The sequence below is a fragment of the Prunus dulcis genome, chromosome 6 (assembly GCF_902201215.1).
Source record: "Prunus dulcis chromosome 6, ALMONDv2, whole genome shotgun sequence".
Taxonomy (NCBI): Eukaryota; Viridiplantae; Streptophyta; class Magnoliopsida; order Rosales; family Rosaceae; genus Prunus; species Prunus dulcis.
This window is the reverse complement of record NC_047655.1, coordinates 22,740,611-22,755,416: the sequence shown is the minus strand read 5'-3', so window position 1 is coordinate 22,755,416 and position 14,806 is coordinate 22,740,611. Positions and strand designations below refer to the sequence as shown.

Below are 14,806 nucleotides of genomic sequence, written 5' to 3'. Positions count from 1 at the left end.
GCATTTCTGCGGAACTTGTTGACTGAATTTCTGATATGGCTGTCAATGTTATTGCTTGAAAGTCCGACTGTTCTGCAATTTACCACGGGTCAGAATACGGCATAACTTTTCATGGTACATTGAATATGAAAACAAAGTGGATTGTAGAATCAAATTTTCTTATATCCCATGTATACAGTGAAGAAATCACTTGAGACAATCACAAACTCAAGTTTCTTGAAGTGAGTTTGTCCCCATGCAAGGTAATCTTCCAGCAATCAACCTGATATATAAAAACTGAAAACCTTTTGGGCACCACTGCAAATAACCCCCAAAACAGATAAATGAAACCATCAGCATTTCCAACATTAATTCACAGAATGAGAGGAGAAGCAATCATCTGTTGTGCACACATGTTTACATTCAATGCAAAGTTTCATCAACACATGAGTTGTACCAAGAACATCTCAACTAATTTAAAGTTTGAATTTATCATCAATGTTTCTGCTGTTTCACGAATCATGATACCACCCACTCCAGTGTAGGAAGTTACTTTACACTCAGCAACTGCCACAAAATAGACAAGGAACTACAGTAAGTATTTCAACAAGAATGTGGTGTCATAAGAATTTAGGATACGACTTGGAAAGTTCTGATTAGAGGTGGATGAACAAAAAGTATGTTCATGACAAGAAAATCTTTATGATTAACTGTTAACGAAACAAATTAAGAAATAAACCTGACATGATAGCACCATGTAGATCTGCAGTAACAAGACATTGAGCCAGCCGATTCTTCCTGCAGTATTGAATGAAAACATCAAAGACCAAACAGATAACAAGAATATTGCCCCCTAAAACTAAAATGCTAAAGAAAGAAAGAAAGAAAGAACAAAAAGATTGACCATTAACTAAACATGAAAAGGCGCATAACTGTGACGTCTGCAAAGAACAAGACATACTCACCCAGTAGTTTTCAGAAGTTGCACAATATAGCCTTTCCACATCTCATGCATTGGCTAAATTTTATCAAAGCTGTAATCCAAATACAGGCAAGCATCAGGGTGAATCTTTCAAAGTAAAAGGCAAAATATAACCAAAAAAAGTGAAACAGAGTTCTTCAGATCTTATCATCAATCACACAAGACAAATCTCTCCAGCTACTGAAAGCAGAATAACGTGATCATAAACAGTAAAAACAAGCCATTCCAATTCGGATTTTAAACTTGTGACTGTCAAGATCAGCAAAAAGAATTTGGCCCAACCTATACTCACTCTGACTTATTTTATGAAGAACAAAATTGTCACACGTGGCAACCATATGCTGAGCAACACAAATCTCACCAATGGAAATCTTGGGGCAAATCAAACAATCCATGCTTTTCTTTTCTTTTCTTTTTTTTTGCTTGATCGATGTGTTTTTTGGAGCACTTCGAATGAATCTGCAACGCCCTGGCACGAGAGCCAGTCGAAACGCTACGTCCTTGCACGTAATTGTCAAGGAGGATCCAATTGTCAATTCTCTTGCTTCTGGATCCTTGCATGTACTTCTGAGCCGAGTCTCCACTCTGAAGAAGCTCGTACAAAATTAATCCAATTTACCTAAATTAGGTTAACAGCAGCTTATAGGCACAAAACTGAAGCAGTACCTTGGGAATTAACATAACCAGAAAAAGTGAAAGGCCCTACAAATAAGCCACAAGAAGAATAAAAATTAAGTAAATTCAAACTAATATACAAAATAAGGAATAAATCAGCAAAAGCTAAGCTAAGATTTTGCAGTGAAAACCTTTCTTTGATGGCGTTGAACGTGAGGTTGATGCTGTTAACATTGCTGAAGAATCAACAGCCGAAGAACTTGGGATATGCGATTTCTTTCCAGCTTCCTCGGTTTTTGGTCTCTTTACAGTCTTCTTTTGTTGTAAATCAAGTTCGGCTTAGGCAGCCTCAAACCTTCGCCCCAGTGCTTGCTTTCAAAGTTCGTTGTCGTTGTTGATCTTAAACGACTGGCTCACCAGCCATGGCAGCTTGAAAAGATTCAACCTTCTTCCTCAGCTAAAGAATACTTTCATCAAACACATGGCATGCACCAAAAACCAGAGTCTCGTTAGCTCGAGCGGCGCGCGCGAAGATTTTGAGAGGTAAAACGCGCCGTTTGGTTAAGAAGGAGACAGTGGCGGGTTATTTACACTAACACCCTGAAGTTTTTTGTGTTTTCACAAAATTCCTTTTTATTGATTGTTCGTGACAGGACCCAATTCAAATTCCGCTTTGAAATTTGAGTCGGACCCTGTGCGTGTCCGACACTTAGTGAATGTCGGGCACACTTGACCTATTTGCCCTTCCAATTAAAACTGATTTTCAATTTAATCTTGATTTCTACCGAAAATTCGGCAGAATCTCTCCTGCAATTTGTTCAATCCCAAAATTACACCTGTCAAAACGAGCATGTATTTTTAAGCAACCAACTGCCAGTATACTTAGATATACAATTCAAGAGTTCAGTTCTCAATCTAGGACAAATAGCAGAGCAATTACTAAAAATTTACAGATAAATCAATCCTTTTACAAAACAAAGCTTCTATAATGAGGGAAAGGCGCGGAAGACGGAAAAATGGCCCAGTGGTGGATTTTCTGTGCACGTCTATAGCCTGGGGGCGCAAAACTTTCAAAAATGTGAGTGGACAAAATAAAGGTTTAGAAAATAGCATAAGAATATACTAACCCCCACTGTAAAAACAGTTATATAAAACTGATTATGTAATCTGTATTTGAATAATACTAAAATCAAGGCATTCACAAATTTTATATACGTATATGCAAATCATATTCAAAATCAATAAAACTCGCATAAAAGCACTGTAATCAATTTAAAACTACCACCTATGTGTACCCCTTTAATTTCGTCAATTCCTGGTATCCGTCAATTCCCCTGGCAGGTCTCGGTGACACAAAGTCAACCCGAGCCGCAAACTAACAGGATTCAGGGGACCGTAGTCGGCCTGATCCGCATTCCTGGCTCTCACGGTTCGGGCGTCCCCGAAACTCGTGAGGCAAATGTCAAGTGCATTGACAAACTGAAAGCAAACTGGATGTCTGTGGACATCGTCATATCTGAAGGCAACATATTCTGAAAGCAAACTGTTTCTGTAACTGGGTACCCACGGTGGTTTAAGAAAATATAAGATTTTCTGAAAATTCTGATAAATAACTGAATTTTTTGTTAAATCTAGAACTCTGCTGCCATTTTCTCTGATATAATCTCAATCTCTACTTTCCATATATCTTTAGCACATTCAACTAAGCAGCATATAAATAAAGATATTTAAATTCAACAAATCATGCCAGGAAAATCATACTCAATAAAACTTATTCAAGATCAAATAATGAAATGCAATTGCATAAAATCATTTATAAAAGGAAAATCCACTTACTCCTGGTCCTAGCTAGCTAGACCTCCTGAATGTCCCTTCTGCGGGTCTGCCTGGCCCCGAGTGCCTGGTTAAACCACCATGAATATTTAATTAATAAAACTGTTCGGTATAAGTATTTAATTAAAACTCTGACCCCCGGCTCCTAGAAGTGCGTGCACTAACTTTAACGTCATTCTTATGCCCACTTAAGCAATTCAGATGTTTAGAACTGTTTGAAAAAACCCGAGACTTCACTAAGCTATAAACTTCCATATTGGTCAATACAGAACCCCGTGGGGTCCACGACTTCCAATTACCAATTTGAGAGTTCCTATAAGTTCCTCACATTTAAGTAACTATCTCCTGCAAGTCTGGTCTGATTCGGACAATAGGATTGATCACGATCGTGTAATCGCATAATTTATAAACCCTAACCCTAGGGTTCGCGATTTCGGAGTAACCGGAACTCCAATTCACAATCTGTTGAATCTTACACGATCCTGGGATTATATAGAATAACAAAGCTGAAATTGAGTACGATCCAACGGTTCAACAGTGCTGAACCCGGAAATCGCATAATATGAAAAATCCGTTCGAGGCTCAAACGGTATCTAAATTGAGATCCGCGAATTCCAACGCGCTCGTGACAACCTAAGGATCGTAACAGGACACAGTGCCACTGCACTACCCTCACCCATGCGCCGCCGCACACGCCGGCAGCGATGGGTGTCCAAAGCGATTACACATTGCCGGAAAAACTCAAAACCACGGCTCCAAAATCCTACCCTAGGTATAACACTATATTTGGAACCACTTTTGTTCTTGGACCTACCCCAAAAACTGACCGGAAGTGGCCGATCAGGGAGGCCAAAAACCGGCCGAAACTTCAAGTTCGAAAATCCAATAGCTACACTGAGAATTGATTAATTCCTACCCAACAGGCAGCTAGAATAGCTCGAGAGGTTCAAAATTCATACCTGGCTCGACGGAAATGGTGGCCGGAGGAGGGAGATCGGCGGCTGTGAAGATCGGATGACACCGGCCGCTTCTTCTCCAAATTCCGGCGAAACCGCGGCGGCTGGAAGCGGGAGCCGGCTGGGGCTGGAAGAGAACGTTGTCCCGGTCAGTTTGGTACTGGCCCCGTCCACAGCAGTGGCCAGTGGCCGGAGTTTCGAAGGGAAGAAGGAGACGGAGAGGAGCGAGGTCGCGGGAGGGGGAGAGAGAGAGAGAGAGAGAGGAAAAAAAAAAGAGAAATTTGATTTTTATAAAATCCCTTTTTGAAATATTTACGATTGTGCCACTGAGTTTCTTTTGAACATAACTCTCTCGTTACAACTCCGATTCGGGCCCACTACGTGTCTATAAACTCATTTCACTGTGCTCTACGCAATGGTGTCTGTAGAATTGTCAAATTCCTTTCCGGTTAAAAAGTCAACTTTTCCTTAATAAAATATTCCAAGGACAAAATCGTCTTTCCTCAAAATAAATTAATAATTAATAATGAATTTTTGGTTTGGGTCATTACAGTTCGTCCATAATATGATGATTTCATTGAAAAAAAAACTTATGCAAATGACAAAATTAACCTCACTGAATGTATATGCAATCTAATCTCAAAGCCCAACTTTTTAATTTAGAGATTTTTTATTTATTAATAAAATCATCAATTTCTGGAAGAAAAATCAATGAAAAAGAGTTTTGTGAAAACAATTTATAACCTTATAGGGTGTTCGTGTAATTTCTTAAATCTCACAGGGTTTTATGAAAAAGTCGAAAATTTCAAGGAGTGTTAGTGTAAATAACTCTCCATAAATTTTTCAGAGAATGAACAATATTTGAATGAGAATTAAGTATCGTTTCATAACTGTATAATTAAATACATAAAGATCTTAGGTCTATGACTAATTGGCTAAAAACCTAGTTGTATAATATGTCACGTAAAAATGAGTTTTTTACTAAAAACCTAGTTTGTTTTTTTTTTTTCTCTCTTCTCCAAAATCAATACTAAAAGGGAAAAAGTGAAATTTAACATATCAAACAAAAACAAAACCGTGTTCGAGAGTTTCTTTATAATGCTAGTGGTAGAAGTGGACAGGGAAGGACATATGTCATAAGAATAATGAGGTGATAGAAAGGGCACAGAGAAAATGGGAGATGAGAATTAAATTCGTTGGTTTTTCTTTTTTTTTTGGGCTTTTCATGAATAGTATACAAGCTCAAAGAATAAATAGTTATACAATTGATTGAAGGCTAATGCAAACAAAAATAATAAAAAATTCTTTAAAAACATTATTGAATCAGATTTTTAAAAACAGAGAAGAAAAATATTCCCCACTCGCTCTCTCTTTCTCTTGCTCTCTCTCTCTCTCTCTGCCCAGAACTTGAAAACCCCACCCACATCTCCGACCACCTCCCCTCCCAACCACCATTGAAGCCATACAAACCCCACCCACATATCTGCCCCACCCCGACTCACTATCTCATTCTCTTCCTCTCTCGCCCTCTCTGTGTCTGGGTCGGGTTCGCAAGAGAGGAGTCGGATTCGGGTCGTTCTAGAGACATGTGGGCAAGCTTAGAATTATGGGTTTTCAGGTTGTGGGAGAGTACAAAGCTTGAAGAAGAAGACGAAGGAGAAGAAATGGAGGAAGACAGAAAAGAGGGAGTGCAGCAATGGCCAAAAAAGGAGATTTTGGAGTGACGAAATATTTGGGATTTGGGAGATTTTGGAGAGTCCTAGGGTTTTGTTCTTGGTCCCATTTTTGTTGTTCTAGGTGATGAGATGGATTTGTCTAAGGTCGGCGAGAAAATTATGAGCTTCGTTAGCTCTGTCAGATGGCTTGGCCTTCTTCTTTCTGTGGGGTTGGGTCAAGGTTCGCAAGGGGGCGGTGGTGAAAGCTATGGGGGTTGGGGGAGAGGGAGGGGGTTGCTGGTGCAGTTTTTTTTACAATGAACTCTGTTGTTGCCAACTCCGCTGGAGAAAATTGTTCATGGACAAAATAGTAATGAAAAATTTGCATTCTTGACTCATTTTCCCATGTTTGGACGAGAAAACAATTGATTTCCCATAAATTAAATGGGTCCTAAGTCTTTGGTTTATGCGTCATCAAATAATCTAGAGAATTCATCGTTTTTTAAAATTATATGTTATTATGTTCTCACTCCTTTTTTATTAACTTATATTTTCTTTTATTTTATAATAAAAAATATTAAAAAATAAAAATAAATGTAAGTAGATAAAATAAGAGTGAGAAAATCACTGCCCTAAAATAAACGTAGTAAATTCATTATCTTAGCTAACTGATTAAACCTCTACCTGCTTACCGTTCCATTTACTAAAGAGCAAATTATTACCACGTCCCTAGAAAAGCACAACATGGTCTAAACACCGTCCGATGGGACTACAAGTGCAGGGAAGATTATACTTTGCCACAGCCAACGGCTGAGATCGAACAGAATATACCCCTGGGCCTTAAAGTTAGAGAGAATAAAAGATTAAAAAGAACATTCCCATGTCACATGGGCCCAGCAACGTACACTGCACCGGCAATTCCAGGTGGACAGTGTGTGCAGAACCACACGACACGCACCGCCCGAACCGGTTGCCAGCCGTTAAAATCACGGCGTAGCAGTTGCCGACGTGGACGCATCGCAACCGTCAGTCCCCGCTTCACACCCAAAAGTGACATCATCAACGGTTCTCGTCTTCTTCGACTCTTCGTCTTCATCTTCACGCACTGAACAGAGCTTTTCCGTATAAAGAGAGCTTGCAGAGGACCAGTGATGGCGAACAGCTGAAAATCTAATAAGTCAATTTCAATGAAAAGTTGAATGGTATGTATCCGTAGATATACGATTCAGATCAAGAGTTTCAGAGGAACCGACATTTTCAGTGTTGGAAAGTAAAAGATAAACGCAGCTGAGCTGAGCAGAGGTGCTTTTGGCTTTGCTCTTTTTATTTTATTGAATATTTTTGTTTTTTTTTTTACTTTTTCTGTGTTGGTTTCGATTCGGTTGAATGGTGGTCGTTTCATTTTTTTGTTTTGTTTCTTTTTTAACAAAAATGAGAATAAACAAAACTTGCTTGAATTTCACGCTTGAAAAGTTGCAGTTTTGACATCATTACCTCTGTATCTTTCTCTCTCTATCTCTCATATTATATATATCTGTATGTATGTAGTGCTCAACTCCATTGAAACTTCTCAATGATTCTCTGAGCTCTCAATAGACTGTGTTTTCAGTGAAAATGTCGGAGGTAAGAGGATCGAACTCATGGCGGGACGAGCTAGCGAGTCTGGTGAGTGACTCGGGGATACGATATGCTGCGGCCGATCCTATCGAAGTTCCGACGGCGTCGTTTGACCCACAAGCATCCGATTTCGGCTCCGGCGAGTTTGAGCAATCGGAGAGCTTCAAGGATCAGATTAAGGGCTTCGCGATCGCTTGGGGTGAGATACTTGTGGATTTGGGGAGAGGCTGTAAGGACATTGTGGAGCAGAACATTCTGACTGAGGACTCGTACATTATGCGAAAGCTCCGGAAGCCCTGCGCCAAAGCCTCGGCGAAATTGAGATACTTGAACGAGTTTTTACCAGAGGATCGCGATCCTGCTCACGCTTGGCCGGTGATCTTTTTCGTTTCTATTCTTGCACTTACAGGTATATTGCTTCTGCTTCATATTGGTTTGTGTTTGATGACTTTTGAATGTTCAAAGCTAGTTGGTTATGCAGTTGTGCAAGTGGTGTGTGATAATTTTATAAAGGTTTATGCTTTTGTTGTTCAATAAGTTGTTACTGATAAAGTAATGATTTCTCTAGAAGTTCGTGAAATTTTGTGATAAAGCTCTTTGATCTGTGAAATTGTTACTGATAAATAGGATTTTTTGCAGATTTTCTGCAATCTCAATACGGAGAGGACTGATATATCACAACTAAGAGTAGCAATATATTAAATTATCCAGTGAAGGGAAAACCTTCATTTACTGTCCCAACAAAAATTGGGGTTTCTTTCTATGCCAAAAGGAAAACTTCTATATGTGTAAGAAGTTTCTTTATAAGTTCGTGAAATAGTGTGATAAAGGATTGTTCGTATAGGGAAAATTGTAGATCTTCACTTCAATTCCTCTATGGAGTGGTTTTGATATATCACACACTAAGAGTAGCAATGTATTAAATTATCCAGTGAAGGGAAAACCTTCATTTACTGTCCCAACAAAAATTGGGGTTTCTTTCTATGCCAAAAGGAAAACTTCTATATGTGTAAGAAGTTTCTTTATAAGTTCGTGAAATAGTGTGATAAAGGATTGTTCGTATAGGGAAAATTGTAGATCTTCACTTCAATTCCTCTATGGAGTGGTTTTGATATTCTTGTTCCCAACCTTTTTGTATGTGTTAGAACTATGATCTCATTAATAGCTAGGATAGATTGATGTTAGATTGATGTGCTGTGTTTTAAATTGCAAAGTCGTTCTAGATAGGTCAATGTTTTTCAATGAACTGCGAGCATTTTATGAGTGGAATCTCCAAAACTTGAATTTGACTGCATTATTCATTTCTCTTCCTTCGTGGTGCAAGCATGATATGATGTGTCTACATTACTAAACATGTGCAGCTATGAATTTCAGTACCGAACATGATAGCTTGGTTCGGTCAGTGAAGAGAGTGCAAATACATCCTCCTAGTGCTAGTCATGTATTGCTTCCAGATGGGAGACGATTGGCTTATCATGAACAAGGTGTCCCAGCTGAGCGCACTCGATTTTTATTGATTGCTCCACATTCTTTCCTTTCATCCCGACTTGCAGGTAAATGAATTGCTAGCAATGCCAAATTATTTGAGGTGGTTATAATATTGGGACCGTAATATATGCTCTTGATATAAATTTATGAACTTAACTCCCATTTTTTTCTCCATGTCTTCTTTTTCATCAAAAGGTATTCCGGGAATTAAGATATCATTACTTGAAGAGTTTGGTATCCGCTTGGTCACATATGATCTTCCTGGTTTTGGGGAGAGTGACCCTCATCCAGGCAGGGATCTTAACTCATCGGCATTGGATATGCTGTACTTGGCCAATGGTATTGGTTTTGATGACAAGTTCTCGGTGCTGGGCCACTCAAGTGGAGCAATGCATGCTTGGGCTTCTCTCAGATACATTCCTGACAGAGTGGCAGGTATATAAATTATTTTCTCCAATTTTATAATATTGGTTTAACTACTGTTTGGGTCCTTTACATGCTCATCATAATCTTAATTAACAGCCCTCAAAGATCTGCGTCTTATTTTATGCTGACCCTTTTCCTTTTCCTCTCACCTCCTATTCTAAAGAATTCTTTGGGGATTAATTGTTTTGTTAAGAATCTTGAGTGAACTTGCAGGTGCAGCCATGGTGGCCCCAATAATCAATCCCTATGAGCCGGGCATGACTAAGGAAGAGAGGAAGAAAATTTGGGAACCATGGGTTCTAAGAAGGAAAGTGATGTATTTTTTAGCTCGTAGATTTCCAAAATTTCTCGCATCTTTTTATCGCCGAAGCTTCCTATCAGGAAAACATGACAGGATTGATAGGTGGTTGTCTCTTTCAATGGGGAAGAAGGTGAGTTCATTATTATCATCTTCAAATAGTCTGCACGATTGTACACTTGTTTTCCCCAGAATCAGTCCCAGGTTTTATGCAGCTTTGTCTTTTGATCATACACGCCAGGATATTTTTGTGTTGATGAGACTGCTTTTGCTGCCTTGGGTTGAGTAGTAATTTCGTATTTTTGTCACCGTTTAAGACAAGTACTCACAGACCACTTTGTGCATGTCTAGTTGAGTTGAGTGCACAAGATCTCAACTTTCATATTCTTGATATTTGCAGGATGAAATTCTAATTGAAGATCCAAAAATTGAAGAGTATCTGCAAAGGGATGTGGAGGAGTCAATCCGCCAAGGGAGTATCCAACCCTTCATAGAGGAGGCTGTGCTACAAGTCTCAGAGTGGGGTTTTAGTTTGGCAGATCTTCAAGTGCAGAAACAGTGTCAACAAAGAGGCTTTCTTCGTTTATTCAGGTCTATGTACAGTGAGGCAGAATGCGTGCTGACTGGATTTCTAGGCCAAATACACATATGGCAGGTTGGTGCAAACGCTGAAATTCACAACCAAGGACATAGAATGAATCTAATTCATAACGCATTCATTAACTCGACTTGGCTTTTATATTAATGATATATTTCTAATAAATGTTGCACAGGGAATGGGTGATATGATAGTCCCACCAACGGTGACCGACTATATAGCACGGGTTTTACCTGGAGCTTATGTGCACAAGCTCCCAAATGAAGGCCACTTCTCCTACTTGTATTTCTGTGATGAATGCCACAGACAGATTTTTACTACTCTTTTTGGAAGCCCTCAAGGTCCAGTAGAAAAAAAAGTAGCTACTGATACAACTCCATCGGAAGGCAATTCAGAAGAGATATGATATCAACAAATGCTTGATTCTCTCACGGCCGTTTATGATATATTGGTTCTTTTGACTTGGAATTCTGATGTAAATAGCATAGAATTACTGCAGGTTACTCCTCTGCTCAGGGGAGAACGAAATAGAGCTCGAATAATTTTGGAGGCGGCGCATGAAATAGAGTTTGGAAAATTTTGGAGGATTTTCGCTTTGGATGATAAGATGATGAGAAGCAATAGTGCGACAAATGTGTACGGTTTTTTTCTCTCTTCTAGGGTGCACGGTTTTTCTCACCAGCCATCATTCACGAGTGACCTATGTTGTAGCCAACAGCAAATATCAAATCAAATTTGATTCTACAGTTGAGACTTGTTTTCCTTTTTTCGGGTTGATAACTAGTATGATCTTCCGGATCAGCTAACTGGTAAACTTGAAGACCACGAAAAGGAAAAACAAAGCCAAGTTTCAAATTCAGTGGTGTTCGCTAGACATATTCCATGAATGTCGTATTTCATTTCTTTGACAAAAATAAAAAGCAAAGCTTTCAGCTTTCATTTGGATGCAATGCAGATTTTGACAGTAGAAAGTAGCGCTTTTATACAAATTATAAAACTCTAAATGCAATGCAGCTTTCAGCTTAATACTCTCAATTTTGCTTATGGCACTTTCATTGCGAGTTGGTATAGGAATTATAAACTACTAAACTGGTGGTGCCGAAATCGCTAAAATGACTCAAGCCAAATGTTGTCTTTTGGCTATTCCATTACATGATCGCCTGTTAGTTACAGTCGAAAGGAAAGGGTTTGTTAATCACATCCAGGTCTGAAGATGTGTTCAATATTTCCCACAAACTTCGGCCTGATACTAAGCAAGTTCATGAAATTAAAGGTCCAAGACTTTCAAAGAGGGTCTAACTACAGGATCCTCAATGTGTAAGTTTATGGCTACTGAAACCGCCTGTTGATATACAATGAAAATAATTGATCCGAAACAGAGATGACACAACTGAAACTCTCTATGTGAAACCTTAACAAACAATGGCCTTTGGAGCATTCGGACAAGTCAACACTATCAAAATGCAGAGCCCGTGCCCTTGGATCTTCCAAGCAGAATATCTTTAGCTTCATTAATTTTAGATGCAAGGTAATGGCTACCCCCTGCATCTGGATGATTAGCAACCATCACCCTCCTATGCGCTTCCCTGACCTTGTCTGTCGGGGTACTTTCCCTGAGAAAACAAATATAAAATATATACAACTAAATACATCATGCATAGAGGATAAATGCAATAAGACGACGAAACAGCACCCTACAGCTTGCATTTTGTCTCAGACTTACTGCTTGAGACTTGCTATAATTGAGCAGGGCTGACTCTGCATGGGTTGAGTTCATGTAGTTGTAAAGATATTCAAGTACGATTTTTCGATAAAAGAATGAGCTTATTAAGATCAACACTTTGGCTCATTCACTGAACAAGCTGAGCTCAATGTAATATGGTTAAAGCTACTGGGAAGTCTACTAGTACTATAGAGAAAGCCCTCTAAGGGGAAGTCAGAAACATGCCATTTTACTCTTTTAATTACTCCAATTAAGAAAATTCTTGTCAAGAACCAGGGAAGCATGTACGAGGCCTAAGTACTAAGGTTGAGTTTGTTCAGGAGTCGCAGAGAACTTGACCACAGACAATCAACTTTGTGTAAGCACCAACAAGCATTCCAAAATTCTATTTGAGCACAAGGTGAGCCTAAAATCTATTGGATGCCACTGAGCAGCGCCTCAAGGGTCAAGCAATGACATAGTCAGTTTAAATTTAAAACCAACCCTATTGTTAAAAGACCGTTGAAGAATAAGCGCACATGTTTGCAGAGAAGAAATTAACAAAATTCTCGATTCTAAATAACAGACAGGCTTGCACAGAAGGGTGAAAGTATCATGCTTATCCCTTTAACAATCAATTGTGCCTAGGCTCAAACCTACCAAAGGCACATTTTGAAAGATAAGATAGCCCTAACCCCAATAACAGGCCATATTTTTGAAAATACTAGCAATGGGAGCACATACATATATATATTTCAAAAAAAAAAGCCAGGAGGTACCTCACTCCAAGTATGAGGGCTGCTTCCCTTCGTGTCATGGCAGATTGAAAACCACCTTCGTAAAATTTACGCAGCCTAGCTGTAGGTGGTCTTGCTTTGAATGCTTGCCAAGCCTGAATGCTATATCTACCAGCATAAGCTGCTGCAGCTACAGCGATTCCTCCGATCAAAGGTGTGACCTGTTGCAAATTTAATACATAAGCTTCACTGGTTATGTCCACAATATTGTGCAAGCAAAAAAATTAACTCGCAACTATGTGCAGTTAACTCTTTCTTGAGAATTTATCAAACCGTTATAAATTAAACATAACACAAAGCAGAAATTTCGAACTCAAACATGGATGGTACAATACCTCAGTTCTAATGAATCAAAACTTAAAAAGATAGAAAGTGTTCCATGATCAGTACCTGTAGCCCATTAAAACTAAAAATCTTAAACTCCTTGGTTCATTGGGCACAAATAACTGGGGTTTAATTAAATCCCACCGCAATAATAAACATATAATCCAAAAACTGACTTCTTTTAATTATTATTATGTCAAAAGCTTCAAAAATTTTCAGCTCCCATGGCAATTTATCGGAAATCGAAGATGGGTTTAGCTAAATAAGCCCTAATCTACACCCAAATCAGATGCAAAACCCTATTTCAGAATCTCCCACATAATCAGAACCCTCTAAATACAACAACGAATGAGAAAGAGATTGATACATCTAAAGAAAAATATATGAGAAAGAGCGAGATATTAATACTCACCATATCTGTAAATCCTTCGAGGTCGAAGAAACTGCTCCGTCACCCAAGCTTGGGTTTATGGTTTTCGAAAAGTAATTGTCCGGAACGAAATTGATACTTGAATTACAAACGAGAACTCCGCCGATAAACTGAACCCAGGTACTTGTAAAACAAGCCAAGGGGAATAAAAAACAACTTGGAGGCGGTTTTATACGCGGTCCAGCCCTTTAACAACTTGTAGAAGGAAAAGGACTTTCTTTTCTTATTTTTTTTGTGTTTGACGTTTAATTAATTGTTGTTATTTATCATATTTTGAAGGGAATTTTATAAGGGAGAAAGAGAAAGATAATGTGGGGAATGTAAAAGATTAAAAAGGGTAAAATTGGAAAATTGGAAAATTTTATTGGGTTTAAAATTAGGGAGGAAGTTTACTATTGTGGTAGATGATAATTTAATTTTACATAATCTAGATAAGATTAATGACTATAATATAGTATCCAATTTTACAATAATGTAATTAAAAAACTTTAAAATTACACACATTGACACTCCAATATTTTAACAAATTTATTTCAAGCAAATCACAGAACGCCACATGTCCGACGACCCAACTCCGGCCGCGACCAACCGCCGATCACCCATCGCCATCACCACCGCAGGTCGCCAGTCCCTGCCAGAGGTGCTATTTTTATGTTACTCTTATTTTGGTACATTTAGTTTTATAGATAGAAACTACAAAATAATTTTTATTTTTATGTTACTATTATATTTGTGTTTTTATGTTTATATAATAGAATTTGCAACACTTATATGTTTTTTACAACAAAATAATCAATTAATACATTAGTTATATATGAAATTAATTGCTAAGAAAATTGAGAAAGAAGAAAAAAATAAATAACAATACAAAAGAATAAGGTGAAATACTAGTAGATATAGTGTAGTTTAATTTTGTACTTTAATAAATAAATAAAATATTTAATTAAAAACGCTACGTGCCACTCAATAAAAGTTAAACTATAAATAAAATTAAAATCCAAGATAAGCAAAAAGTGTGGCCTAGCTTTGTTAGTCAAGTGACAATTTGTGCATAATGGAAGTTGTGGGTTGGAATCCTACATATGGCATGGTGTTTTGTCTAAATT

At 38.3% G+C, this 14,806-nt stretch overlaps 2 protein-coding genes and 1 pseudogene across 4 annotated transcripts; 1 reads left to right on the top strand and 2 right to left on the bottom strand.

Annotated features, from left to right (window-relative positions):
• Nucleotides 1–16: 16 nt before the first annotated feature.
• LOC117632159 lies at nt 17–2,000 on the bottom strand (annotated as a pseudogene).
• A 4,946-nt stretch (nt 2,001–6,946) lies between these two features.
• Nucleotides 6,947–11,397, top strand: LOC117630881. Of its 3 annotated transcripts, none has more exons than XM_034363719.1 (7): nt 6,947–7,322; nt 7,630–8,046; nt 8,999–9,190; nt 9,321–9,560; nt 9,765–9,982; nt 10,250–10,504; nt 10,623–11,397. In XM_034363719.1, the coding sequence occupies exons 2-7, from the start codon at nt 7,635–7,637 to the stop codon at nt 10,851–10,853; spliced, it is 1,548 nt and encodes a 515-aa protein (XP_034219610.1). In that variant the 5' UTR covers nt 6,947–7,322; nt 7,630–7,634; the 3' UTR covers nt 10,854–11,397. The 3 variants fall into 3 exon arrangements, with proteins under 3 accessions (XP_034219610.1, XP_034219612.1, XP_034219611.1); XM_034363721.1 differs by having other exon boundaries at nt 7,617–8,046; XM_034363720.1 differs by having other exon boundaries at nt 7,569–8,046.
• A 154-nt stretch (nt 11,398–11,551) lies between these two features.
• On the bottom strand, nt 11,552–13,934 carry LOC117630882 (mitochondrial import inner membrane translocase subunit TIM14-3-like). Its single transcript, XM_034363722.1, has 3 exons — nt 13,683–13,934; nt 12,929–13,107; nt 11,552–12,060 (listed from the first exon to the last, which is right to left on the bottom strand). The coding sequence occupies exons 1-3, from the start codon at nt 13,683–13,685 to the stop codon at nt 11,904–11,906; spliced, it is 339 nt and encodes a 112-aa protein (XP_034219613.1). The 5' UTR covers nt 13,686–13,934; the 3' UTR covers nt 11,552–11,903.
• Between the last annotated feature and the right edge of the window lie 872 nt (nt 13,935–14,806).

Excerpts from the sequence above, each read along its gene's own strand:
- LOC117630881 (XM_034363719.1), top strand. The coding sequence starts at position 7,635 with ATGTCGGAGGTAAGAGGATCGAACTCATGGCGGGACGAGCTAGCGAGT. Across the intron at positions 8,047-8,998 it reads TTCTATTCTTGCACTTACAG|CTATGAATTTCAGTACCGAA; the intron begins GTATATTGCTTC and ends AAACATGTGCAG. Across the intron at positions 9,191-9,320 it reads CCTTTCATCCCGACTTGCAG|GTATTCCGGGAATTAAGATA; the intron begins GTAAATGAATTG and ends TTTCATCAAAAG.
- LOC117630882 (XM_034363722.1), bottom strand. Across the intron at positions 12,061-12,928 it reads GCCCTCATACTTGGAGTGAG|GGAAAGTACCCCGACAGACA; the intron begins GTACCTCCTGGC and ends TTGTTTTCTCAG.